Source organism: Prunus avium, chromosome 6 (assembly GCF_965620075.1).
Source record: "Prunus avium chromosome 6, drPruAviu1.hap1.1, whole genome shotgun sequence".
Classification (NCBI taxonomy): Eukaryota; Viridiplantae; Streptophyta; class Magnoliopsida; order Rosales; family Rosaceae; genus Prunus; species Prunus avium.
In genome coordinates this window covers 6,987,149-7,012,959 of record NC_142289.1, presented here as the reverse complement: position 1 = coordinate 7,012,959, position 25,811 = coordinate 6,987,149, and the positions used below count along the sequence as shown (strand labels likewise).

General features: G+C 37.8%; 4 protein-coding genes and 1 pseudogene across 19 annotated transcripts; 2 read left to right on the top strand and 3 right to left on the bottom strand.

Annotated features, from left to right (window-relative positions):
* Positions 1 to 1,538: 1,538 nt before the first annotated feature.
* Positions 1,539 to 2,597, top strand: LOC110766516 (putative F-box protein At3g10430). The gene has a single exon (XM_021969855.2). It carries the CDS (start codon positions 1,539 to 1,541, stop codon positions 2,595 to 2,597), a length of 1,059 nt encoding a protein of 352 aa, XP_021825547.2.
* A 7,563-nt stretch (positions 2,598 to 10,160) lies between these two features.
* LOC110766515 (squamosa promoter-binding-like protein 14) lies at positions 10,161 to 11,412 on the bottom strand (annotated as a pseudogene).
* Positions 11,413 to 14,032: 2,620 nt separating this feature from the next.
* On the bottom strand, positions 14,033 to 18,205 carry LOC110747896 (squamosa promoter-binding-like protein 9). Its single transcript, XM_088254139.1, has 3 exons — positions 17,804 to 18,205; positions 15,063 to 15,202; positions 14,033 to 14,920 (listed from the first exon to the last, which is right to left on the bottom strand). Exons 1-3 carry the CDS (start codon positions 17,965 to 17,967, stop codon positions 14,061 to 14,063), a joined length of 1,164 nt encoding a protein of 387 aa, XP_088110265.1. The 5' UTR covers positions 17,968 to 18,205; the 3' UTR covers positions 14,033 to 14,060.
* Positions 18,206 to 18,494: 289 nt separating this feature from the next.
* On the top strand, positions 18,495 to 19,886 carry LOC110766513 (putative F-box/kelch-repeat protein At1g12870). Its single transcript, XM_021969853.2, has one exon. The coding sequence runs from the start codon at positions 18,495 to 18,497 to the stop codon at positions 19,884 to 19,886; it is 1,392 nt and encodes a 463-aa protein (XP_021825545.2).
* Positions 19,887 to 20,033: 147 nt separating this feature from the next.
* LOC110766491 (DNA polymerase zeta catalytic subunit-like) lies at positions 20,034 to 25,015 on the bottom strand. 16 transcript variants are annotated; one of them, XM_088254147.1, is made up of 10 exons: positions 24,679 to 25,013; positions 24,360 to 24,500; positions 23,964 to 24,043; positions 23,818 to 23,869; positions 22,367 to 22,435; positions 21,960 to 22,115; positions 21,695 to 21,817; positions 21,532 to 21,587; positions 21,014 to 21,379; positions 20,034 to 20,659 (listed from the first exon to the last, which is right to left on the bottom strand). In XM_088254147.1, exons 2-7 carry the CDS (start codon positions 24,381 to 24,383, stop codon positions 21,764 to 21,766), a joined length of 435 nt encoding a protein of 144 aa, XP_088110273.1. In that variant the 5' UTR covers positions 24,384 to 24,500; positions 24,679 to 25,013; the 3' UTR covers positions 20,034 to 20,659; positions 21,014 to 21,379; positions 21,532 to 21,587; positions 21,695 to 21,763. The 16 variants fall into 16 exon arrangements, 8 of the variants coding, with proteins under 8 accessions (XP_088110273.1, XP_088110271.1, XP_088110269.1 ...); XM_088254145.1 differs by having other exon boundaries at positions 21,695 to 21,813; positions 24,679 to 25,000; XR_015836305.1 differs by adding an exon at positions 23,101 to 23,143 and having other exon boundaries at positions 21,014 to 21,587; positions 21,695 to 22,115; positions 23,223 to 23,869; positions 24,679 to 25,008.
* Positions 25,016 to 25,811: the final 796 nt, after the last annotated feature.

Here is a 25,811-nt window from a genome sequence, read left to right as displayed (position 1 = left end):
ATTGAAACCAATCTTGAGAATCTTGCACTAGCATCCAAGTATTCTCAAGATACTTCTTCTCATCTCAAGGTTCCATTGGTGTGGAGACTTAGAGGCCATATACTTTTGTGGCTCACATGGAGGAGAAAGATCAAGGAGCAAAGATCAAAGATCAAAGATCAAAGAGGAGATCAACAAAGAGGAAATCATCAAGAGAAGACCAACACACAAATTGGTTCATATAATTGCTTCAAGGGTAATTAGATCTTATCCTTTCTCTTGAATTTCCATTTATGAAAAACATATCAATGTTCATGGCTTAAGATACTTGGAAGAAGTTTTGTTTTTGAATTTAAACAACCACCATAGACTTCCGTTGCGATTAATTTGATTAAATGCATGTTTAATATTCAAATGAACTTTGGAAAAATATTTTGAAATTCCTACAGGTACACAAGTTGGTATCCCAAGTTGGTCTCCCTAGCATGACCCATAATATTAAATGGGCTCGTGTTGCATCAATTGTTTGTGGGAAATGAAGAAATCGGAGGAAGAGACCGAAAGTGATGACCACTTCTCTGAGTTCGTTAAAACTCGGCCACCCTAAAAAATAAACAACATTAATAAATGAAATTAAAAGGTTTCCAACGCTTGCTGATGTGGAAAATCTATTATTAATCTAATCAGGAAGCTAGTATACTAGTAGACTAGGGATTCCATTTCCTTTCTAATTCATATTCATATTCCTATGGGGTAAATCATTCTTGTTTGTACCATATATGATCCTCTACTCATACAACGACATGTGGATCATGGGGACTCATCCAAGTACCCAAGGCCTTGAACAATCGGTATCGGCTACCGATGGCATTGTCTCAAAACTACCAACAGCTGCTACAGGCCCATCCCGTCTACAATCGGTGCCCCCTACCGATTCTGCACAATCAACCTCGAAGCACCCGCCCGAAATATCTAAGGACTTGTGTCAACCTCACAGGGCCCTCCCACGAGTCCCACATCGAAAGAAAGTACTAAGAGCATACAAAATGCCATCTATAAATACACCCCTTCACCACAGTACAGGGGTAAGACTTTTCAGCTTGACTTATATACTGATATATTGTCAACAACAAGAGCTCTTAGAAACCAAACTTACTTCGGCATCGGAGGGTCTTAGGCTGGTTCCACACCGGTTCCATAGACCTTACGAGTCTCGACTTCTTTCTATTCAGGATCAGCATCCAAGGACAGGAAGAATCGGCATCCAACACTCAATCGATCTCTCGATCGTCCATCTCGCCTGTAAGTTGCACTCATCTCTATCTGTTCAGTTTTAGTGCCAACAATTCTAAACAAAATTACTATTCTCAGTAGCCAGTAGGGTTTTTATTTATGTTCTTGTTGAAATAGGACTTTGCCTTTATATATCCCCTTGGTTCTCCCTACGGTTTCGCTCGATCGATATGTTACAAATTTGCTGCGTGTTCTGAGTCAGAATGGATGATGAATCGAGTGGTACGGTGGTGAAGCTGCTAGTTCGTGGTAGAAAATGATATCGAATGAAGTTATATACTTCAGAGCCAGAAAAGAAGAAAATTAGGAAGGTATTACATGGAAACGTCCTGGTAGAAATTCTCTCAGAACTGCCTGCCAAGTCTGTACTCAGGTTTAGACGCGTCTTTAAAAAGTGGTATGCTCTCACCAAAACTTCTTATTTCATTGCTAGACATGACCTTCATCGTCGCTCTCGCTCCGCTCAGAATCATGGTCTTCTCCTTGTCTCGACATATCTCACCAATGAAAAATCTGACAGACTTCTAATGATGTCATTGCATCCTGATGATGAAGAATCAAAACTTTTGCCTACTTCTTTCCTCCCCATCCCGAAACAGATAACCTTAAGCCGCGGGAAACTTTTTGGCTGTGTGGGATCTAGTAATGGTTTAGTTCGTTGTCTTCTGCTGCCCATTGAGAATGAGAATGAAAAAGAGAATAGTACAACTGCAGAGGTGGAGGAGGAGGAGGGAGATGTAGAAGAAAAGGATGCTACTCCTGCTCCTGCGCATACTGATATATTAGTAGTATGGAACCCAGCAACAGAAGAATTTAGGTATCTCCCGCAACCACCTATTAATCCTTTTGAGAAGGAGGAGGGCATTGGCATAGACATACAACGGGATCGTCATAGGAATTATGTTTTAGGTTTTGATTTCTTACCAAAGATTAGTCAATACAAAGTGGTGAGAGTTTTCCCGGCACCTCATCCCGGTAATGATCCCGATTCTGACGATGATGCTGATGGAAAAGTTGCCATTTTCCAAGCCCAAGTGTTGCTCCAAAGTACAAATTCATGGAGAGATGTCAAAGACAAATTAGAGTTTCCATCATTTAAGAGTACTTGTCTAACATGTGATGCGATTACCTTGAATGGAGTGATGTATTGGTTGGCAGAGCAATCGTCGAGCGAGTTCTATCTCGTGTCATTCAATTTACGTGATGAGGTTTTTCATTTGATACCACTACCAATAGAATGGCGCCGTCTTAATGTTCAATATTATTTACATCCGTGGAATGGTTCAGCTGCAATTTTGACTAGTTATTCAGAAAATGGCGATTAGGAGCGAGTGCTTTGGGTGTTGGTTCAAGATCAAGAATCTAAGAAGCCAGCTTGGGTTCAACAATTTAGAACCAGATCGAAAATATTTTCTGAATTACGGTGCATAGGAGCTTGGAAGGATTAATATATTGTCTCCAAACGATCACGAAATAGCTTGTTTGCTTATGACCCTAGAAGCGACACAAAGAAAAAGCTTTTTCCCTACAACCAAATCTGTTTTTTTGGAGGACTGGATTATGTGGAGAGCCTACTTCCAGTCTAGACCTAATTAGTTAATTTGTATGTAGTTCTATGTGATATCAAAGTTGTCTCACACGTATACGTAAGTGGACGTACGTACGAGGAGATATATACATACATACATATGTGGATGGATATCAATTAATTCTAGCTATAGGCTGTTGTTTGCATTTCATGTACATGTATGTATGTAGCAACTTACTCTTAATTAATTCTAGCTATAGGCTTTTTGAAGCACCGTGTTAATTGATTTTGTAGGACACAATTAGATGTCTAAACGGTTTCCGATTTGTCTAATTTTTTGCAAGGATGGTCTATGAAGAGACCTAAAAAATAAATTGTTTGTATTGTTGAATTTTTTTTTGTAAAGTACCCTAAAGAGCATTATTTGAGGAATCCCTCAATACATATATATATATATATATATACAGAGAGCATCCAATGAGGGATCTCTCAAATGAGTTTATTTGAGGGACATCCTTGTAGGGCCCACTCCACATTGTATTTCACTAATCCAAATAATTTATTTTTTAGAAAATCATTTAAAGATCATCTCTACAAAAAATCACTTGAATCTGATAACATTTGACCACTCAATTGAGTTATTGAAATTTTAACACTTTCTTAAAGCACCGTGTTCATTGATTTTGTAGGATACAATTGGATGTCGAAACGGTTTCCGATTTGTCTAATTTTTTGTAAGGATGATCTATAAATGAAAACTTAAAAAATAGATGGTTTGGATTGTTGAAAAAATAAAATCTTAGGGGACCCTAAAGGGTGTCCATCAAATTATTTGAGAGATCCCTTAATAGAAAGGGACTGTATATATATTTATATATACTATTTACTCTAAATTGGTATTGGTACGTTTTTTGTGAAATCTGTTCGATTTAATGCATTAGTTGTTGTAAATATATTAGTTTGGGCCCACATGCAAACAAAGGACAATATGGGCCCCAGCTGGACGCATGTGTGGAAGAGACTTTTGGGCCGCATGTAAGGCCTAAATCTTGTGGCAGAGATTTTGAATTTGCAATATTATCTTTTTAAAATTGAAGTGAACATCTACCCTCCCATCGAACGACGAGAATTGTTTTTTGACTAAATCTAAGTTAGTTTCCTTTTCCCCATTGAGGTTGCTCCCTAATCTTGCTTGTGTTCATCAGGGAAAACATTGGAAAAATTGTGTTGGATAAAATTGTTTCCTAAACCTCAACCGGGGGACGAACACTTTACAGCACACACTCCAGAAATTCCAACGCCACATGTGACCAAAACCAAACATTAAGTCTTACGCCCCCAAACAACTTTATCACATGCTGGATAATCCAACACCACGTGTGATAAGCTAACAACATAACCATATATGCCCACATGCCGAATAACCCAACGCCACATGTGGGTACAATAACCAAGGGAGGGAACATAGCATGGTGTAATCCCATATTCACATAACCAAACAATAAAGTACCCAAACTCATATTTATCTCTTGTCCAATCATATATAATCACAAGGTGAATAACAATTTCCCAACTTATATAATCCATAATCCGAAAAATCATAACTTCAAATATCAACATAGTAGAAGAATTCAAAATTCCACGATATATATACATATATCCTTTCGGTAACCATGAAAATTCATATAAGATGCCGAGTAATTTAATCAATAAAAATAATGTTATTTCTAACAATGTCTACTCACAAGTAGTCCCACACTGAGAGGGTTCCACATGCTGAGTATGCGTGGTCGGAGCACCTACTTCAAAATATGAGTACAAAATTAATATAAAATGCTTCGAATGAGAACTTTAAATTAAATTCCTAGTTTCTCGGGTTTCAAGTATGTGTACTAGGAACGAGACCTCCTAAGGTCTAATTACGTGTTTCGAATGTTGGAATAGCCTCGGAAAACGCTCAGTCAACCGAGTGGTCAAACTTTCCATAATGGATCAATCGGGCCCATGACCTCCGATTTCTGATCCGAAAGTTCTTATGGGTTCAACAATGTTTAATAAGCATGTCCAGCAAATTTGGCCCGAAATAAACGGTTGGATCGCTCACGATCGGACGATTATCAATTAACGCAAACTTTAAGTCAGTATTATCAAGAAGACTACCAACACAATTTCTGAAGAAAGAAAATGACATATTTTCAAAGTGTGGAATTCGAGAAAGCATATAGTTGTCAAAGAAACGATAATTACCTAGAAAGATGACATCTCATATCCTCTTTTGACACTGTGGCCACCTCCAAATAAGATACAATTTGAACAAAAAAGGATTTCACGCAACAAACATAAACTTGAATCCAACAAATGCATAGGTTCGGATTCTTTCTATTTTTTTTTCTACTTTCATTAAAGAACATAAAATTAATCAAAGACAAAAAAAAGTAATGATTGTAAGAGTTACCATCACCTGGAGCATAGAATACCACCGCTTGGAAATGAAAAGAAGCTAAACAAAATCAATTTCCTATTTTGCCATACACAATCAATCGTTAGAAATGCAAATTTGTCCTATTTTCCTCCATTTTCTCGGAAACCAGACGGAATAGGAAACGCAATCAATAACACATTTCTAAAGCGGAAAATCAAAGGAAGCTAAAGACAAACCTTGGAGGAAGTGTCGTAGAGAGAGAGATTGTGAAGCACAGAGAGGGTTGCGTGCTGTGTAAGTTGCAAAGAGCTAGAAAGTGTGTAAGAGAAAGAGACCCTAGCAATGTCTTAACTAGCTTGACCTTCGTTGAATAGTTGGACCCCACATCAACACAAATCAAAACCGTTTCGCACGTGCCATGATAGGACCCACCCCGAATTTCTCGAAATCTGGGACGAATCCAGTGAAAGCTCCGACATCATACTGATGACGGTCCCACTTACTAAAGACATGAGACTTTCTGCCGAAGTCTCCCTTGAAAATTGGACACTTCCCAAATTTCTCAACTTGTTAAAAACACATTTAATATCACCAACTGGCAGCATGCACAAAATAAATTCATGCATTTTATATCAATGGCCTTCGGCCTAAAAATCAAACCCTAGTACGAGCAATAACAAAGGAATATAAGAGTTTCGGTTTACAAATAGTAATAAAGTTTAATATGACAAAAATGAACAAAGCTTATCATACTGAAGCTCGAGATTTGAAAGTTCAGGGCTCGGCTATGCTATTCAGCTCGGCCAACTACTGTCTGGGGGGCGCAAAGCAGAAAATATGTGAGTGGACAAAAACAAAGTTTGATTTAGTTTGCAAAACAACATACCAACCCCACCGTTTGGAAAATAATGCCAAAAACATGCAATTGATACCATATCTACATAATAGTTGTGAGATAAAAAATGCTCTCACTTCCCCGAGAACATATAATAACATCCAAACCAAAACTTTTGACTCCAGTCCAAACGTTCCCGAATAATAGACTTATTAACGACATAGGTAAAAATGACTTTAAAAATATTTCATTTATACATTTGTATATATATATATATACTTTTATAAATAGTTATGTAACCATAAGCTACTATAACACATACTATATAAGTATATACCTCAAATACCATAAGTATACGAGGTATACGATATACATATTATATATATATATATAAATATAAAAGAGTATCACACCAATTTGAGTACCAAGGAAAACAATCCAATAGGGGGATTGTTTGACTAGTCCACAAGGTTTCAACTTTCTATCCAGCGTCTAGGGATGAGCAGTCCAACCGGGGGACGAACACTCTACAGCACACACCACGTGTGGCCAAAACCAAACACTAAGTCCTATGCGCCCAAACAACTTTATCACATGCTGGATAATCCAACACCACGTGTGATAAGCTAACAACATAACTATATATGTCCACATGCCGAATAACCCAACACCACGTGTGGGTACAATAACCAAGAGAGGGTACATAGCATGCTGTAATCCCATATTCACATAACCAAACAATAAAGTACCCAAACTCATATTTATCTCTTGTCCAATCATATATAATCACAAGGTGAATAACAATTTCCCAACTTATATAATCCATAATCCGAAAAATCATAACTTCAAATATCAACATAGTATAAGCATTCAAAATTCTACGATATATATACATATATCCTTTCCGTAACCATGAAAATTCACATGAGATGCCGAGTAATTTAATCAATAAAAATAATGCTATTTCAAACAATATCCACTAACAAGTAGTCCCACACTGAGAGGGTCCCACATGCTGAGTACGTGTGGTCGGAGCACCTATTTCAGAATACGAGTACAAAATTAATATAAAATGCTTCGAATGAGAACTTTAAATTAAATTCCTAGTTTCTCGGGTTTCAAGTATGTGTACTAGGAACGAGACCACCTAAGGTCCAATTACGTGTTTCGAATGTTGGAATAGCCTCGAAAAACGCTCGGTTAACCGAGTTGTCAAACTTTATGTAATGGATCAACGGGGCCCACGGCCTCCGATTTCTGATCCAGAAGTTCCTATGGGTTCAACAATGTTTAATAAGCATGTCCATCAAATTTGGCCCGAAACGAAAGGTCGGTTCGCTCACGATCGCACGATCGGTCGATTATCAATTAACGCAAACTTTAAGTTATTGAATCGGAACATTCGGGGCTTTGATTCACGATCCGCGAATTCCTACACAATCATAAGGATGCCTAGATCAACATATATTAAATTGGAGTCGATCCAAGTGGAAAATCTCCAAACCGCTAGTCAAGACTTATACCTACATCATCAGGACATTGAGTGGAGCAACTTTTGTTCTTGGACCAACCCCAAAATGTGGCCAGAAATGGCCGGAATCGTGAGACAAATACCAGCTAAATTTCAAGCGATAAATTGACGACCAAAACGTTGAAATTGATCGTAAACAACCCAACCATCAACTAGAACACATTGAGAGGATGAAAAGGCATACCAAGTTTGAAGAAATTGGTGGTCGGAATCACTCGAACGAGCTCCGGGAAGTTATGGCAAAACCGGTCGATTTTTCACAATTTCCAGTGAGATACGGCGGCGGCTGGGGCGGTGAAGGGTCGGGATGGGAAGGCGACATCACGCTGGTTCTTTTGGTACCAACCTTGTCGAGTTTGGTGGCTGGAGGTGGCGGCGGCGATGAGAAAACCAATAAGATGAACAGTGTCGCAGGGAAGGGGGGGTGGGGCTTTTTGCAAGGGAGAGAGAGAGAGAGAGAGAGAGAGAGAGAGAGAGAGAATTTTCTTATTTTTATTCAATCCTTTTAGAATTATTTATGGTTTTTCCACTACGGTTCTTTTGATCTTAATTTCTTCGTTACAACTTTGATTTGAGCCCACTACATGTCTACGGACTCATCTCGACACGATCTACGTCATGGTACCATTCATTTCCCAAAAATCCTTTTGGATTAAAAAGTGACACAAATACCCCTACTATCGGGGGGCAAAATTGTAATTTCATAACTTATTAAATTAATTAAATTATCGAATAATTTAAAATTTGGGTCGGGATGTTACATGTCATTGGGCACATTTTCCTTTGGAGATATTAAATTACAGAAACGACGTGGTTGCCGAGGCCGTGGTCCTTAACGGAGCAAAGGAACCCGGTCTATCTTCGGTCTGTTGAATAGTTGCTTGTCGTTTACTTCTGTTTGTCCTAGCGCTAATTTGTGCTTTTTTTTTTAAATAGAGAAAATGGTATTTCATTCAACCCAAATAAAACATTACATGGTAAGAACGAGCATGTTAACGGTGGCCTCGTTGAGGAAAACCACAAGGAATAAAACCCCGGGGTAGGAAAGAACACCACCCATGCTAATGACTAAACAGAAGAGTCAACACCCTTATTACAAAGTCAGACAAAACGAAACCTATCCTCCCTAACGCCATCTAGGAGCTAGGGAGGTCCATCACCCAACCAATAACAAAGCTCATCCGCTTGAAGACTATAACGTGCAATACAATGAGCCACAGTGTTGGCAGTACGGGGAACAAAACAAACACAAGAGGATAACGCTAGAAGAAGATGCCGAATTTCAGTCACAAGCACTCCCTCGGGAGCTAAATATTCTTCCTCCTTTGATAGCAACTGCACTGCAGCCAGGGAGTCAAATTCAACTACCAAGGGCAAAAGCGATGCATCTAAGGCAAAAGAGAGACCCACTTTGAGAGCGTAAAGCTCGGTAGCCAACACAAACAGGAGACTAGGTGCCCTCATTGCCACCACCCTTATAAGAACGCTGTGTGAGTCCTGAACAATCAGACCTACCCCCCGAAGACCATCCTTCAAATCCAAAGCACCATCGACATTGAGCTTAAAATAACCAACCTGAGGAGGACGCCAATGTTGGTCCGAAATGGGAAAGAAATACACCTATGAAGTAGTAACTGAGATTGATGATATTCCGCAATATAGTTCTTTGCACAGAAAAGGAGATGCTCCGCAAACATAGGATCAGAACCAAAAAGGACAGCATTATGATATTCCACAATAGCCACAACACAGTAACAAAAGAAGGGTGCTAAGCAATTGGGATTAAATCCCATGCCGCCAACAGCCAAGTAGCAGCATCATCCAGAGTCAAACCAAGAAAAACTGTCGGCAGTTCCAAAGACTCCCATACGGGACGAATAGTTGGGCAATCTCGTAGGGCTTGAACTGCTATTTCGCAGCCAATGGACCAACGAAAACAAGTCACGTCCATGGTGATCTTACGGTGAAAAAGGACAGCTTTTGTCGAGATGCCATTCTGAGCGAAACGCCAAAGAAAGTGCTCTTAGTATAAATATGGTGGTAATTTTTTTTTTTGTTGGGAATTATGGCGGTAATTCAAAATAGACATTTTCATGAATTTAACTTGGGATCTATTGTACGAAAAGATAAATTAGGATTTAACATTTAATGCCACACCCAGTTATTTGCTCATGACACCCTTCCATTTTCCTCATAATATTTATTTCCACTGTCTTTATTTATTCAGTTAAATAATTAAATAATAAAACCTTTTTCTTTCTTTTCACCTTTTTCCTTTCCCATCAAACGTGGTAAATTTATCCAAAATGCTTCAAAGAAATTCACAAACCATCAATATCATAATAAGATTCCAAAATCCAAAATAGTAGGTTTATTGCTAGGTAAGCAGTTTCAAGCCTTGAAGGCTAACCTTAGATTCTGATAGTCTTAGTCTTAACAAAACATACACACACAAAGCATAGCCAGTTTAGGTTTTCTACCCAGCAAAACATAATAAAACCTTCAAAAGGTTCAAAAGTTTTAAGACACAATAATAAGGCATTCATAAGAACTGGAGAACAAGGGACCACTTTTAAAGTGACCAGTGAATCTGCTGACTGCCGGTGTCGTAGCCCCTGGTGTGTCCAAGTTCCATGTGTTGCTGCCTCCTGCTGCTCCGTTGAGACAACTCAAGCACACCAGAGTACTGAGTACGAAGGGGAGGCTGCGACATTTGACCGAGACCAAGATCAGGAAGCATCTCGTGTGAGCTGCTACCGGCTTCATTTCCCTTGAAACCCCACGAAGTGGTCGGAAAGTGGTTGGAGGTCATGAGTGATCGGTTGACCCACAGGTGGCCCTTGAGTGTTTATCAAGGTGTTCATCCCAACACCCGATACTCGGTTTCTAGAGCCCCATTGGTTGATTTGACAGAAAAGAGAGAGAGCACAGCTTGAGTCAGTGACTCCTGTGACGCATTCTCCCGGAGGAATTCCAGGACCAGGATAACTAGTCTCGCCGCTGAACCCTGCAGGTAAAGGCCTGATGGAGTAATCTCAGAGTTGCTCTGCGATGGATGTTGAAGAAATTTCCCCGTGTGATTGGAATTTTGATTTCCAGGTACCCGCTCAGACGTTCTCGTGGGTGCCCATGCATCCCTCCCAGAAAGCCTTGGGTATGCAGTGAAGTCCATGAGAAAGCTTCCAACTCTGCTGCTGGTTTCTATCATTTCAAGTAAAACATTTTATTGCAGTTTTGTAAGTAGGGTAAGAGGAAACTGAAAAATATACACATTTGACAGTTATAGAGTGCAAACAGGTATTTTGAAGGGATATTCAAAGGGAATTCAACTAATGATGAGCTGATGTCTAACCATAGATAGATGAAGAAAGTCGGCCAAAACGGGCAGACAATATGGATCCAGGTTGTGGCTTTCTGCGGCGCTCATCATGACCAGCCAGGAGTATACGGCAACTACGTTTTCCTCGGTCAAATTCAGGAAGCTGATGAAATCTGGGAATTGTGAGGTAAGAAAATTATTCACCATCAAAGTAGGCCCTGAACTAAAGGCATGAAGAAATCTGTGCAGTAACAAAAGCATAGCCAATACAATGTAATAAACTATTATTGATGAACAAAATAAAGCAGAGGGAAGTATCATTAACTTGTGATTGTGAACCTTTTACGCATATGCTGCTAGTTTGAAAGGGTCATCTTAAGATCTTAAAGATCAAACTATTCAAGAGACAATACAATGTACAAGTTTGCTGTCACTCAACAGAGAGAATTCCTGAAGCAATTATCTCTAGAAATTCTGTCTCATACTTGTATAGCTCACACCTCATGCCTCGTTTTATAAGACTGTTTGAAACTTGGTATAGCAGCATAACTAGGCATGTAGTGTTCAATTTTAAAGGCGAACGTACCGTCACATAATAGATTGCCAATGTATCAAAAACATCAAAGAGATTAGATGACCACAGGTAAATACATTTAATGCTAAATTTTAATCTTACACTTGCAAAGCAAATCAGTTAAGAATGACATGGTTCCCATAAAGGTTATCAAATCCAAAGAACCTGTATAACTTTTAAGACATGGGATTTCAATGAAACAGCATTTGTTATTTGTTTCAAGGGTTAACTATTGATTTGCCCCCTAAACTTGTACCTAACTTTCGATTTACTCCCTATCCCTTTTGTTTAGAAAATTAAGGATATGAACTTTTATTTTTCGCCAATTTCCCCCTTGCCGTTTAAATCGTCAACATTTCATCCAATTTGACGTTAAATATGAGGGCAAATTGGTCAATTTGTACATTAAAAATAGAGATATTTAGTCATATACCCATTCTTAGCACTAAAACTATAAATAAACCCTACATCATTTAATTTCTATAAACAAACCCAAAAAATGACAATTTGCCCTATTGAATTTAATTTTGATTATTAAATTACTTTGATATCCTATTGAGTGTTTTGGGCTTTTTTATGAGGTTTTGGGGTTGGGTCTGTTTTAAGAAATCAATGACAATTTTGTAATTTAAAAGAAGTTAAAAGCCTTTTTGTTATAAAGTCCATTTCATATAAGGTCTTTTTATAATTTGAGCTCCTATATTTGGTATAATAGTGAATCTCCCTTAAAAATAACTAAATACTGAAAAATAAAATGACATTAAATATAAAATACAAAAAATAAAAGAATTTTAATAAAAATCAACCCACCACTTCCACAGCCTTATCTCTCTCTCTCTCTCTCTCTCTCTCTCAAATTCCATCCAATTCCACTAGCCACTACCCTAATTCCAACTCATGAGCCATCACCTTTAATTTCAAAAACTCAACATGATTGTTTTGTTTTCACCAATTGAAGTAATACACATTTGTTATTTTAAATACCCATTTGACTTGGCCATTGATTGGCTAAGAGACATAGAGAAAAACATTCTGATAATGTTTATGGGTTCTATATAAGCTTTCCTTTACTCCCATTGACCATTCACAGAGAGAGAGAGAGAGAGAGCGTTGGAGTAGCTGGGAATGGGCTGGAGTCGCTGGGTGTGGGGCTAGTTGGCCTAGGGAGAAGCGTTGGGGAGAGGATGGCTCTGGGTCTGTGGGTGGGGTAGGGTTTTTTTCTTGGTTCTATTTTTTCTATTTTTACAACCAAAAAAAATATATATTTTTAATAATTTAATAAAAAATTGGATGAAATGTTGAGGATTAGACGGCCGCCCGGGGGCATCAAAATGTGAAGCATCAAAATGCAGCATTTCTGACAACTCTAGATCCTTGGTTTTATTCTAGTTTCTCGAATCAATGAGGTTCTTGTGAACTATTGAAAGTTACATTTTATCATATGGTGCAAAAGCATCCAACCATGATGAACTTCCGCATAGAAAATCTTCAAAACAAGACAAATATTATAGTAGGCTCACCTATAAACGCTAGGAAATACTTAGGGAGGGGTTGTGGGGCCATATTTGAAGTCTGGTTTGGGAGGTAGATGTTTAGATAGATTAACTTATTTCCATATTTGTGAAGTCAACAGTCTCATGTTCATTCTTAGGTAGTTTATTGTTGTAAAACTCAAGAAAACACCTTCATTTCTGTTCATTAACTTCCTCAGGGCATGATTGTCATAACAATCAATCAAGAATTACTTTGTCTTGGCTTATCAGTTTTCTAAAATAATGATAAAACTGTAGTAGATTAAATCCTTGAACTAGAAAGAACTCATTCCCTTAGTGCATAAAGTAAAGCACATACATCAAGCTTTTTAATTCATTATACTACATTAAACCCTTTTGGATGAAATGCTCCACAACAACAAAAAGGACCCAACAGTTCCTTGATAGCTTCAAGTTTCAAGTTAATGACTAAAAGCACAAAACATCCAAAATTAGACAAAAATTTAGGCCATACTCATCCCCCAGTATGTACCCAATATATATAAATGATATATTGGAATTAATTTTTGATTGACTTTCCCATTCCATTTTCTCTCTCTGTGTAATTATGTTTTCCACGACTCCCTATATACTTCTCTCTCACTTGGCGTTCTTGTTCCATTATCTTCATCCATCCTCATCGTCTTCTTTTTTGTGTTCTTCTTCCCTTATCGATTTCTCATCTGACTCATACCATACGTAGACTTCCTACTTCTTGAACAATGACAATTTTCGGTACTCAACTCACCTAAACGGACTATAGATGATCCCTTCGTAATCATACAAGTCATTCTGGGTTTAAAGCTTTATCCCCTTTCTGATTCACTTCTTTTTTGTGTCCCTACTCATCCCTCAAATAAAGAAAATACTCAATTCAAATATGTCTCAACCAGATAAAAGAACGGATGTATCAACAAAACTTTGAGATTCTTACAGCAAATATGTCCAAGATTATGTTATCAACAAAGTTTTTTTTTTATCCTTTCCCCTGTCAAACATGTTAAATTTATCCAAAGTGCTTCAAAGAAATTCACAAACCATCAATAATCATAATAAGATTCCAAAATCCAAAATAGTAGCTTCATTGCTAGGTAGGCACTTCAAGCCCTGAATGCTAACCTTAGATTCTGATCTTCTTAGTCTTAACAAAACATACACAACAAAGCATAGCCAGTTCAGGTTTTCTACCCAACAAAACATAATAAAACCTTCAAAAGGTTCCAAAGTTTTAAGACCCAATAATAAAGCATTCATATGAACTGGAGAACCAAGGGACCTATTTGAAAGTGACCAGTGAATATGCTGACTGCTGGTGTCAAAGCCCCTGGTGTGTCCAAGTTCCATTTGTTGCTGCCTCCTGCTGCTCTGTTGAGACAACTCAAGCACACCAGAGTACTGAGTACTAAGAGGAGGCTGCGATATTTGACCGAGACCAAGATCAGGAAGCATCTCGTGTGAGCTGCCGGCATTTCCTTTGAAACCCCACGAAGTGGTCGGAAAGTGGTTGGAGGTCCCAGCATGAGTGATCGGTTGACCCACAGGTGGCCCTTGAGTGTTTACCACGGTGTTCATCCCAACACCCGATACTCGGTTTCTTGAGCCCCATGGTTGACTTGACAGAAGAGAGAGAGCACAGCTTGAGTCAGTGACTCCTGTGACGCATTCTCCCGGAGGAATTCCAGGACCAGGATAACTAGTCCCGCCCGCTGAACCTTGCAGGTAAAGGCCTGATGGAGTAATCTCAGAGTTGCTCTGCCATGGATGTTGAAGAAACTTCCCCATGTCATTGGAATTTTGATTTCCAGGTACCCACTCAGACGTTCTCGTGGTTTCCCATGCATCCCTCCCAGAATGCCTTGGGTATGCAGTGAAGTCCATGAGAAAGCTTCCAACTCTGCTGCTGTTTTCTATCATTTCAAGTAAAACATTTTATTGCAGTTTTACAAGTACGACTGAAAAATATACACATTTGACAGTTATTGAGTGCAAACAGGTATTTTAAAGGGATATTCAAAGGGAAATTCAACTAATGATGAGCTGATGTCTAACCATAGATAGATGAAGAAAGTCGGCCAAAACGCGCAGACAATATGGATCCAGGTTGTGGCTTTCTGCGGCGCTCATTATGACCAGCCAGGCGTCTACGGCAACTACGTTTTCCTTGGTCAAATTCAGGAAGCTGATGAAATCTGGGAATTGTGAGGTAAGTTATTCACCATCAAAGTAGGGCCTGTACTAAAGGCTTGAAGAAATTTGTACAATAACGAAAGCAAAAGCAGACATTTAATGAGGGGAATTGCTTGTTTAGTTTGGCTAACCAGAGGATCCGGATTCTTTTTAAAAAGGGTATACATAGGTTATGCCATAACTGATGAGACCTGAAATTCACTGAATCCAACCACTGAAATGTTCTACTTCAAACCTAATTAGAAGACAAAACCTCAGCAGAAAGAGCAAGACCTCTTTTTTAATATAAAAAACACTCATAAATAAAAATCGAAGAACATCCTAGTTGAAGTACTGAAAGAAACAAAACCATTTTTCAACTACCAAACTCAAATATAATAAACTATTATTGATGAACAAAATAAAGCAAAGGGAAGTATCATTAACTTGTGATTGTGAACCTTTTACGCATACGCTGCTAGTTTGAAAGGGTCATCTTAAGATCTTAAAGAACAAACTATTCAAGAGACAATACAATGTACAAGTTTGCTGTCACTCAACAGAGAGAATTCATGAAGCAAAGTTTACTATCTGTATCTAGAAATTCTGTCTCATACTTGTATAGCTCACACCTCATGCCCAGTTTTATAAGACTGTTTGAAACTTGGTATAGCAGCATAACTAGGCATGTAATATTCAATTTTAAAGGTGAACATACCATCACATAATAGATTGCCACAGGTATATATATATTTAAAGCTAAATTTTATGAGACAATATTTAATGCTAAATTGCCACAGGTACCATCACATAACTAGGCATGTAATGTTCAATTCCAAAGTATCAAAAACATCAAAGAGACTAGATGATCTTTAAAATCATCTACTACCACAGGTATATATATTTAATGCTAAATTTTATCTCACACTTGCAAAGCAAATCAAGTAAGAATGACATGGATTCCATAAAGGTTATCAAATCCAAAAAGACATGGGATTTCAATGAAACAGCATTTGTTATTTGTTTCAACCCAAGTCTCAAGTTTCAACGCTATTGCTGCAAGCTTATTCATTTGGCACACAAGCCTTGAAAGTGAAGCATCAAACTGCAGCATTCTGACAACTTTAGATCCTTGGTTTATTCTAGTTTCTCGAATCAATGACCTTCTAGTGAACTATATTGAAAGTTACATTTTATCATACGGTCTAAAAGCATCCAACCATGATGAACTTCTGCATAGAAAATCTCCAAAACAAGACCAATATTATAGTAGGATCACCTATAAACACTAGGAAATACTAAGTGAGGGATTGTGGAGCCATATTTGAAGTCTGGTTTGGGAGGCAGATGTTTAGATAGATTAGTGGCAACTGCATGATGCATTGATCAAGTTTTATTAAACTTGTGCATATCCACGAAAAATTAAAATGACAGCTTTCGAGACCCCCACGGATAATACTTTAGTTCAATATGCCACACCACAAGTTAATTGGTTTTGAGAATCTCAAAAATAGAAATTTGAGGATATGCAATTAACACTTATTTTCATTTGTGAAGTCAACAGTCTCATGTTCATTCTGATTTCTGAGGTAGTTTATTGTTGTAAAACTCAAGAAAACACCTTCATCTGTGTTCATTAAACCCCTTGAAAAGGGGGTAGATAAACCTAGTTCTCAGGGCATGATTGTCATAACAATCAATCATGAATGACTTTGTCTTGGTTAATCAGTTTTCTAAAATAATGATAAAACTGTAGTAGATCAAATCCTTGAACTAGAAAGAACTCATTCCCTTAGTGCATAGCGGAAAGCACATACATCAAGCTTTTCAATTCATTATACTACATTAAACCCTTTTGGATGAAATGCTCCACAACAACAAAAAGGACCCAACAGTTCCTTAATAGCTTCAAGTTTCAAGTTAATGACTAAAAGCACAAAACATCTAAAATTAGAGAAAAATTTAGGTCAAACTCATCCCCCAGTATGTACCCAAAAGATAAGTAAAACACAGCACACATACACAAGCCCCCTACCCATTCATTCTATTAAGGTAACCAACAAACCAGAACACAATTCAATAACAGGAACAATTTCACAGAGGACAAGCATTAACCACCAAAGGATTATGCAACCCAAAGAAAGAAAAAAAAAAAACAAGAAACTACACCGCCATGCACAGCGAAAATGTCCAGACTCATTACCAGAAACAGCAAAGAAGTGAACATTAAAATTCAAAACGACAGATACCCAAGACAACACCATATGGCATATACCAACTTTCCATGTAAACTAAACAAAAACAGCATTAAAGTAGATAACCAGTTAAGACCAAACGGCTACATCAAAGTTCAAAGATAGAAACTTGAAACAAATAGAAAATTGACAAATTGGAAAGCATAGCTAAATTACAACAAAAATCATCAACAACTAGAAACAAAAGCTAGAACCCCACCAAGCACCACCAAGAATGCAATTCATCACCGAATTGATAAATTTTAAAAGTTGAAACTGCCAATGGGCAAATGTTTCTCTGTGCAAATAATAAAGAAAGAAAACCCCAACCAACATCAAATTTAATAACTTCTTTTTTTTTGTTTGTAAAGGGCACAAGTGCTTGCTGACCTGCTACACTGTTGGCAAAACCTCTGTTCAAGACCAGCAACAATGACCATGGGGGTCTTAGAGTGCAAGCCACAGACTTTGTGCCTGGAATAGTAAGCTTTGGCATCACTCAGATCTACCTGGCAGCCCTCAACCTGACACCGAAGGATGTATTGCGTGAGCATTAACTTTAGGGAAAATGAAAGAAGAATTGCTCCAACAACAAAAAAAAAACAAGAAACGAAGAAGAAAAAAAGAAGGTTGACATAGTTTCAGAGGGTTAATCCCAATAATAATACAAAATGGGCTCGTGTTGCATCAATTGTTTGTGGGAAAGGAAGAAATTGGAGGAAGAGATCGAAAGTGACGACCACTTCTCTGGGTTTGTTAAAACTCGGCCGCCCTAAAAAATAAACCATATTAATAAATTAAATTAAAAGGTTTCCAACGCTTGCTGATGTGGAAAATCTATTATTAATCTAATCAGGAAGTTAGTATACTAGTAGATTAGGGATTCCATTTCCTTTTCTAATTCATATTCATATTCCTATAGGGTAAATAATTCTAAACAAAATTACTGGTCCCAGTAGCTGGTAGGGTTTTTATTCATGTTCTTGTTGAAATAGGACTTTGCCTTTATATATCCCCTTGGTTCTCCCTACGGTTTCGCTCGATCGATCTGTTACAAATCTGCTGCGTGTTCTGAGTCAGAATGGATGATGAATCGAGTGGTACGGTGGTGAAGCTGCTAATTCGTGGTCGAAAACGATATCGAATAAAGTTATATACTTCAGAGCCAGAAAAGAAGAAAATTAGGAAGGTATTACATGAAGGCGTCCTGGTAGAAATTCTCTCAAAACTGCCTGCCAAGTCTGTACTCAGGTTTAGACGCGTCTCAAAAGAGTGGTATGCTCTCACCAAAACTTCTTATTTCATTGCTAGACATGACCTTCATCGTCGCTCTCGCTCCGCTCAGAATCATGGTCTTCTCCTTGTCTCGACATATCTCACCAATGAAAAATCTGACAGACTTCTAATGATGTCATTGCATCCTGATGATAAAGAATCAAAAATTTTGCCTACTTCTTTCCTCCCCATCCCGAAACAGATAACCTTAAGCCGCTCTAAACATTTACATTTTGGCTGTGTGGGATCTAGTAATGGTTTAGTTTGTTGTCTTTTGCTGCCCATTGAGAATGAGAATGAAAAAGAGAATAGAAAAACTGCAGAGGTGGAGGAGGAGGAGGAGGGAGATGTAGAAGAAAAGGATGCTGCTCCTGCGTATACTGATATATTAGTAGTATGGAACCCGGCAACAGAAGAATTTAGGTGTCTCCCGCAACCACCTATTAATCCTTTTGAGAAGGAGGAGGGCATAGGCATAGACATACAACGGGATCGTCATAGGAATTATGTTTTAGGTTTTGATTTCTTACCAGAGATTAGTCAATACAAAGTGGTGAGAGTTTTCCCGGCACCTCATCCCGGTAATGATCCCGATTCTGACTATGATGCTGATGGAAAAGTTTCCATTTTCCAAGCCCAAGTGTTGCTCCAAAGTACAAATTCATGGAGAGATGTCAAAGACAAATTAGAGTTTCCATCATTTAAAAGTACTTGTCGAACATGTGATGCGATTACCCTGAATGAAGTGATGTATTGGTTGGTAGAGCAAACGTCGAGCGAGTTCTATCTTGTGTCATTCAATTTACGTGACGAGGTTTTTCATTTGATACCACTACCAATAGAATGGCGTCGTCTTAATGATGATCAATATTGTTTACATCCATGGAATGGTTCAGCTGCAATTTTGACTAGTTATTCAGAAAATGGCGATTGGGAGCGAGTGCTTTGGGTGTTGGTTCAAGATAAAAAATCTAAGAAGCCAGCTTGGGTTCAACAATTTAGAACCAGATCGAAAGTATTTTCGGAATTACGGTGCGTAGGAGCATGGAAGGATCAATATATTGTCTCCAAACGATCACGAAATAGCTTGTTTGCTTATGACCCTAGAAGCGACACAAAGATAAAGCTTTTTCCCCACCGCGACAAAATCTGTTTTTCTGAAGGACTGGATTATGTGGAGAGCCTACTTCCAGTCTAGAACTAATTAGTTAATTTGTATGTAGTTCTATGTGATCAAAGTTGACATACATACTAGGAGATATATACATACATACATACATATGTGGATCGATATCAATTAATTCTAGCTATAGGCTGTTGTTTGCATTTCATGTACATGTATGTATGTAGTCATATACATATATACTATTTACTCTAAATTGGTATTGGTACATTTTTGTGACATCTGTTACATTTAATGCATTAGTTGTTGTAAATATATTAATGTGCATGAGAGATCTTTGTTGAGGTACATCCACTCCAGGCTCCCTTTAAGCTTTAATTAGGGCATCCTCAGGGGAATTTTTGGGTCTCTATCCTATATATTTATTTCAAAAAAGAACAAGACACTAACGGAACAAGAGGTGGTCAAGAAGGCCACCACACAAAACAGAAAGGCTAAAAAAACTCTACATTACAAAACTACGGCTTTCCAATCTAGATGGATGAGCTGAAAGCTAATCTACCTAAATTCTTCTGAAGCAGACGCCCAAAGCGATGCCCAGAATCGGATACAGTCCCAAAGCTGCTCTACCTCATCCCCTACCACATCCTCAAAAATTCTTCTCTTCATTTCTCCCCAAATTACCCCCAAAAATGCCATCATGGCACAGTTTCCCAACACTGAACCCTTCCTCTGAAGGTTTCGAAGAGTTTCGATCTGAAGGGTAAGAAGCTTTTTCCTTTTCTCCCTTGAAGTCAATTAAATCACCAGCCAAATCAAGGATGACCCAGTGCTTCATTATCTGCAGCCTGAGTGAAAAACATATGGTCCGTATCAATGCAAGATACAATTCCAACAACCAACTACATATTGAAAAACTATGAGTATGCGCAAAATATAACAGAAGGTAATCTCCACACAAGAATCTAACCTCTAACAACCTGCAAAAGAAATCAGAATTATGCAGGGAGAAACCATTATTAGTTAAGAGTTACACGATTACACCAGTGAGACAACTAACAACTTACAATAAAAATTTCAATAATGGGAAATACCAAAAACTAGCCAGGCCCCTGCAAAGTCACATGGCTGAGAAAAGTATCGCCAAAGAGTGAAAAATCTTCATCGGCGCTAAAAGAAATGCATAATCAGGATTGTTATACCTTCATATTTATCGTCTCGATCACTTGAGATGCTGGAAGTTCCTTATTCAATGACAGTTTGGCATTTGAAACCCTTTCTTCAGTAGAATCTTGTGTTGACGGAGATCCAATTATGTTTCCATCAATAAGATTATCAGTTTGGAGTCCAACAAAATTTCCTTCATCTTTTGGAGATGTCATCTGCTCCACAGGCCTTACATCTTTCCTTAATTGAGTTCGACACATAGAACTTTCTGCTTCACCATGCACTTTGATAAGTTTGTTATTAAATTCTGACTACCTGTCAGTTTTCAAAGTATCTTCTGGAAGTGGTTTGGCAGGATCAGTAGGTATTGCTGCCTCATGTATCCCCGTCCTTTCATACTCCTAAGGACCAAAAAACATAAAACAACAAATGTAAGACACATAACAATACATAGAAAAACAGCAAATGAATAGGATGAAACAAAACCTCCCAAATTGGTATAAGTGACTGAACCATTTTCACATCTGAAAGAGTTTGTGAGAGGGATTTATACATCTTACGCTACTGATTAACAATCTCTGTGAAACCATGAATGAGTAACAATTTGATCTGCAAAAGAACAGTAGTAAGAAAAGATAACGCAATAGCTGTGGCATAACTGAGCATCGAAATAAACCATCTACAGTAGCATCCCCCTCAAGTTCACAAATACTGACGTTTAATGCAGTTCATATCTGGATTTGAGGAAGCATCAAATTCACCAGGAGAATTCCACGTCCAGTCAACTAGAATTGTGTCCAAACAGGTGAACCCAAAGACAGATGGCCATGTATATCTGCCTAATGCAAAAGTCCCAAAACATCATACAAGAACATTATTCAACCAAAGTTACATTCATGTGCATCGGAATCCTAGCCAAAAGCATAAATACCAATAATGCCTATCCAAAATTATCACGTGCAAAGAAGATACAAAGTTGACCTGGAAATCAGCAGGCATGCAAGTTGACTTATCTATGTCCTGACTAGGCTGTCCATTGTGAACAGACTTCCTAGGGCAGAAGGCATCTGGTATTGGATGACGGAACTTAATCTTCGATACATGTAGATGACCCATCCCATACAAGTTGTAGTCAACCTACCAAAAAGGGAAGCTCTGATCATAACAACAAACGTTGACATAAATGCAGCTAGAACATTACAAGAATCGGGTATTTGCAGATCCAACATATCAATGTGCACAATCATGCTTTAGAATGGACCCTCTACGCTACTTTGGGGCAATTTCCACAAGAGATAGTCTTAAATTGTATGAATCCTGCATAGTTCTTTCTAAACATGTATGAGTTAAAAATCAATGCAATAATTAATATGCAGGGAATCATTTACCATAAACTGGAGAATGAAGGGAATGTGAGATTCATGAGGCTGTAAGCATTTATCGAGAACCCAACTTCCCTGAAAAGCAAGAATAACAATGATAAATCATCATTCACCCAGTCAGCTTTAAAATACAAGCTAAATCAAGACCATAAAAGAATTTGATTCACAAAAATACATCCATATAATGATCAGTGATCACCAAATTCCAAGTAAACCACAGGAGGTCAAATTGAAAGCTCAACGAAAAACTGATAAGAAATCTGTGCAAAGGGTATGATCAGAAGTAAGAGGCTCACTTCCATACAAATTGTGTAACCATATTAAAAATCTGTTTTAAGACCTACCAAGAAATCTAGTTTTGGTTGACAAAATAATTTTAAAGAAGTAGACCATGCTACGAAAGAAGAAATATATTCAACAAGTTTAACACATGAAACAATAAAACAAATAAAAAGAAAGAATCAGAAGCATCTCGTCAATGATAACTACAATAAGAACTTATGACCTCCAATGAAATACTTCCACAGAAAAAATGTCCTAAATAAAAACCAGAGTGTTCACTACTTTACAAACTAAAAAAATAGCATTGATAGCATATAAAGAGAACTTCACATCAGAGAAACCAATAGCCACGGCAAAGGAGGAAAAGAGCTCCAATATGCCAGCAGTCAAAACCCTACAGGAACAATAAGAAATCTCAAAGAGCCGCCAATTATAAGTAAGATGTTGAAGAAGAGCACCAGAAGAAGATTGGCAGCACGAGAGACATCATGTGGATAGTAGCTTAGTTTCTAGTCAAGGTGTTCAATAACATACTCCTGGCTGCTAAGAAAGTAAATTCATAAAAACAAGATTAGGATACAGGTATATCTTCACAAATACACCTCCTCTGATGAGTGGTAACCATAAAGCTTCCTTGACTGGACAAGGCTGCAACTATGCACATGTTGCCAATTTGAACCAGCATTGCCTTTGAGGTGTAACTTGTAAGTGTTACCAAATACATTGATCCGTGGATTCAGTACCAGACATGTGAAGCAGAGAACCATACCATACAAAATGCATTGCAGACTAGCACTCAATCAATTTAACGAGGCATACCTTCAAAGCTTTCTCTATAGCAAGAGATATATCATGTGTGTAAGAATCAACTGTGCAATCAAAACAACGGGGAAACTAATATCTAATTATATTCATGTATCAAATGTGACTATAAAAAATAAAAGCATAACTACAGAGGAAAATCAAACCTAGAAAACCCCGAACTTTGTAGAAAAACGTAGGCAGAAATATATACTAAGTTAAACGAAAACCAGCTTTCTCAAAAACAAAATGCCAACAGGGCATAACAGAAACGCAATGTGTCTAAACATAATATTATCAACCCAATAAAGCCTTCTTCATTCCTTCCAACTGGGATTGTATATCAATCAATTTTTTGGTAGCATATTAAGTACCTTTCTCGTGCAGGTGCAGCTGAATGCATGGCACATATAAATATGGTAACGCCTGCATATAACAAATTAGCCCAAAAAACACAATAAGAAACCCAACACAAAGGTCAATTAGAAGGAAAAAAAAAAAAAAGGAATTAATAAGCAACCATCTAAATCTTATTCGATGAATGTGCAAACAAGTTTTCTGGCCAGCCGGAGTAGAGCCGAATATTCGTATAACGGGCACCTTCAGAAACATTTAACAAAAATAATTTATGTTAATATCAAAACCATAGCACCGTGTTTGGTGACGCAGAAAATTAACCAGAACATCCACTCACTCAGTCAAACCCACACCTCTCACGTCTCACAGTGAACTATCAAATTCCATAAGTTGAAGAGTAAATCCTAAGCCTGAGTTTGGTTGCAGAAATTATGAATGAATTTTTTTGAAATCTAAGTTCAATCAAACACATAGTAGCCAAGTGAAGGAAACAGTGGCTATGAATTTAAGCAAATTGACCGTACGGCGTCGTTTCACGGAGGGGTTGGGAGAATGGTACCTTGGAAGCTACTGTAAGAGACATCGAGGCCTGGGATCGGCGGCGCCATGTAGTAATCGACGGAGATTCAATAAAGTTGATAGGAAATGATACCTATGTCAGTTCTGAGAGCACGGTTACGCTAATTGAATATGGTAACGCCTGCACATAACAAATTAGCCCAAAAAACACAATAAGAAACCCAACATAAAGGTCAATTAGAAGGAAAAAAAAAAAAAAAGGAATCAATAAGCAACCATACAAATTCATGGAGAGATGTCAAAGACAAACTAGAGTTTCCATCATTTAAAAGTACTTGTCTAACATGTGATGCGATTACCTTGAATGGAGTGATGTATTGGTTGGTAGAGCAAACGTCGAGCGAGTTCTATCTTGTGTCATTCAATTTATGTGATGAGGTTTTTCATTTGATACCACTACCAATAGAATGGCGTCGTCTTAATAATCAATATTATTTACATCCATGGAATGGTTCAGCTGCAATTTTGACTAGTTATTCAGAAAATGGCGATTCGGAGCGAGTGCTTTGGGTGTTGGTTCAAGATCAAAAATCTAAGAAGCCAGCTTGGAAGGATCAATATATTGTCTCCAAACGATCACGAAATAGCTTGTTTGCTTATGACCCTAGAAGCGACACAAAGAAAAAGCTTTTTCCCCACCACGACCAAATCTGTTTTTTTGGAGGACTGGATTATGTGGAGAGCCTACTTCCAGTCTAGACCTAATTAGTTAATTTGTATGTAGTTCTATGTGATAGCAAAATTGTCTCACAAGTATACATAAGTGGACATACGTACGAGGAGATATATACATACATACATATGTGGATGGATATCAATTAATTCTAGCTATAGGCTGTTGTTTGCATTTCATGTACATGTATGTATGTTGTAACTTACTCTCAATTAATTCTAGCTATAGGCTTTTTGAATCACCATGTTCATTGATTTTATAGGACACAATTAGATGTCTAAATTGTTTCCGATTTGTCTAATTTTTTTTGGAAGGATGGTCTATATGAAGAGACCTAAAAAATAAATTGTTTGGATTGTTGAAAAAAAAAATTGCAAGGCACCCTAAAGGGCGTCCCTTAAATAAAATTATTTGAAGAATCCCTCAATACAATATATATATATATAGGGGGCTTCTCCAATGCGAACTCTAAGATGCGAACTCGTTGCGAACTTTTGTTTTTAACCGTTGGAAGAAGAGCGAAAAGAAAGAAAATAAAGCCACACAAGCCATCCAACGGTTAAAAACAAAAGTTCGCAACGAGTTCGCATCTTAGAGTTCGCATTGGAGAAGGCCCCATATATATATATATATATATATACAATGAGGGATCTCTCAAATGAGTTTATTTGAGGGACATCTTTGTAGGGCTCACTCCACATTGTCTTTCACTAATCCAAACCATTTATTTTTTAGATAATCATTTAAAGATCATCTTTA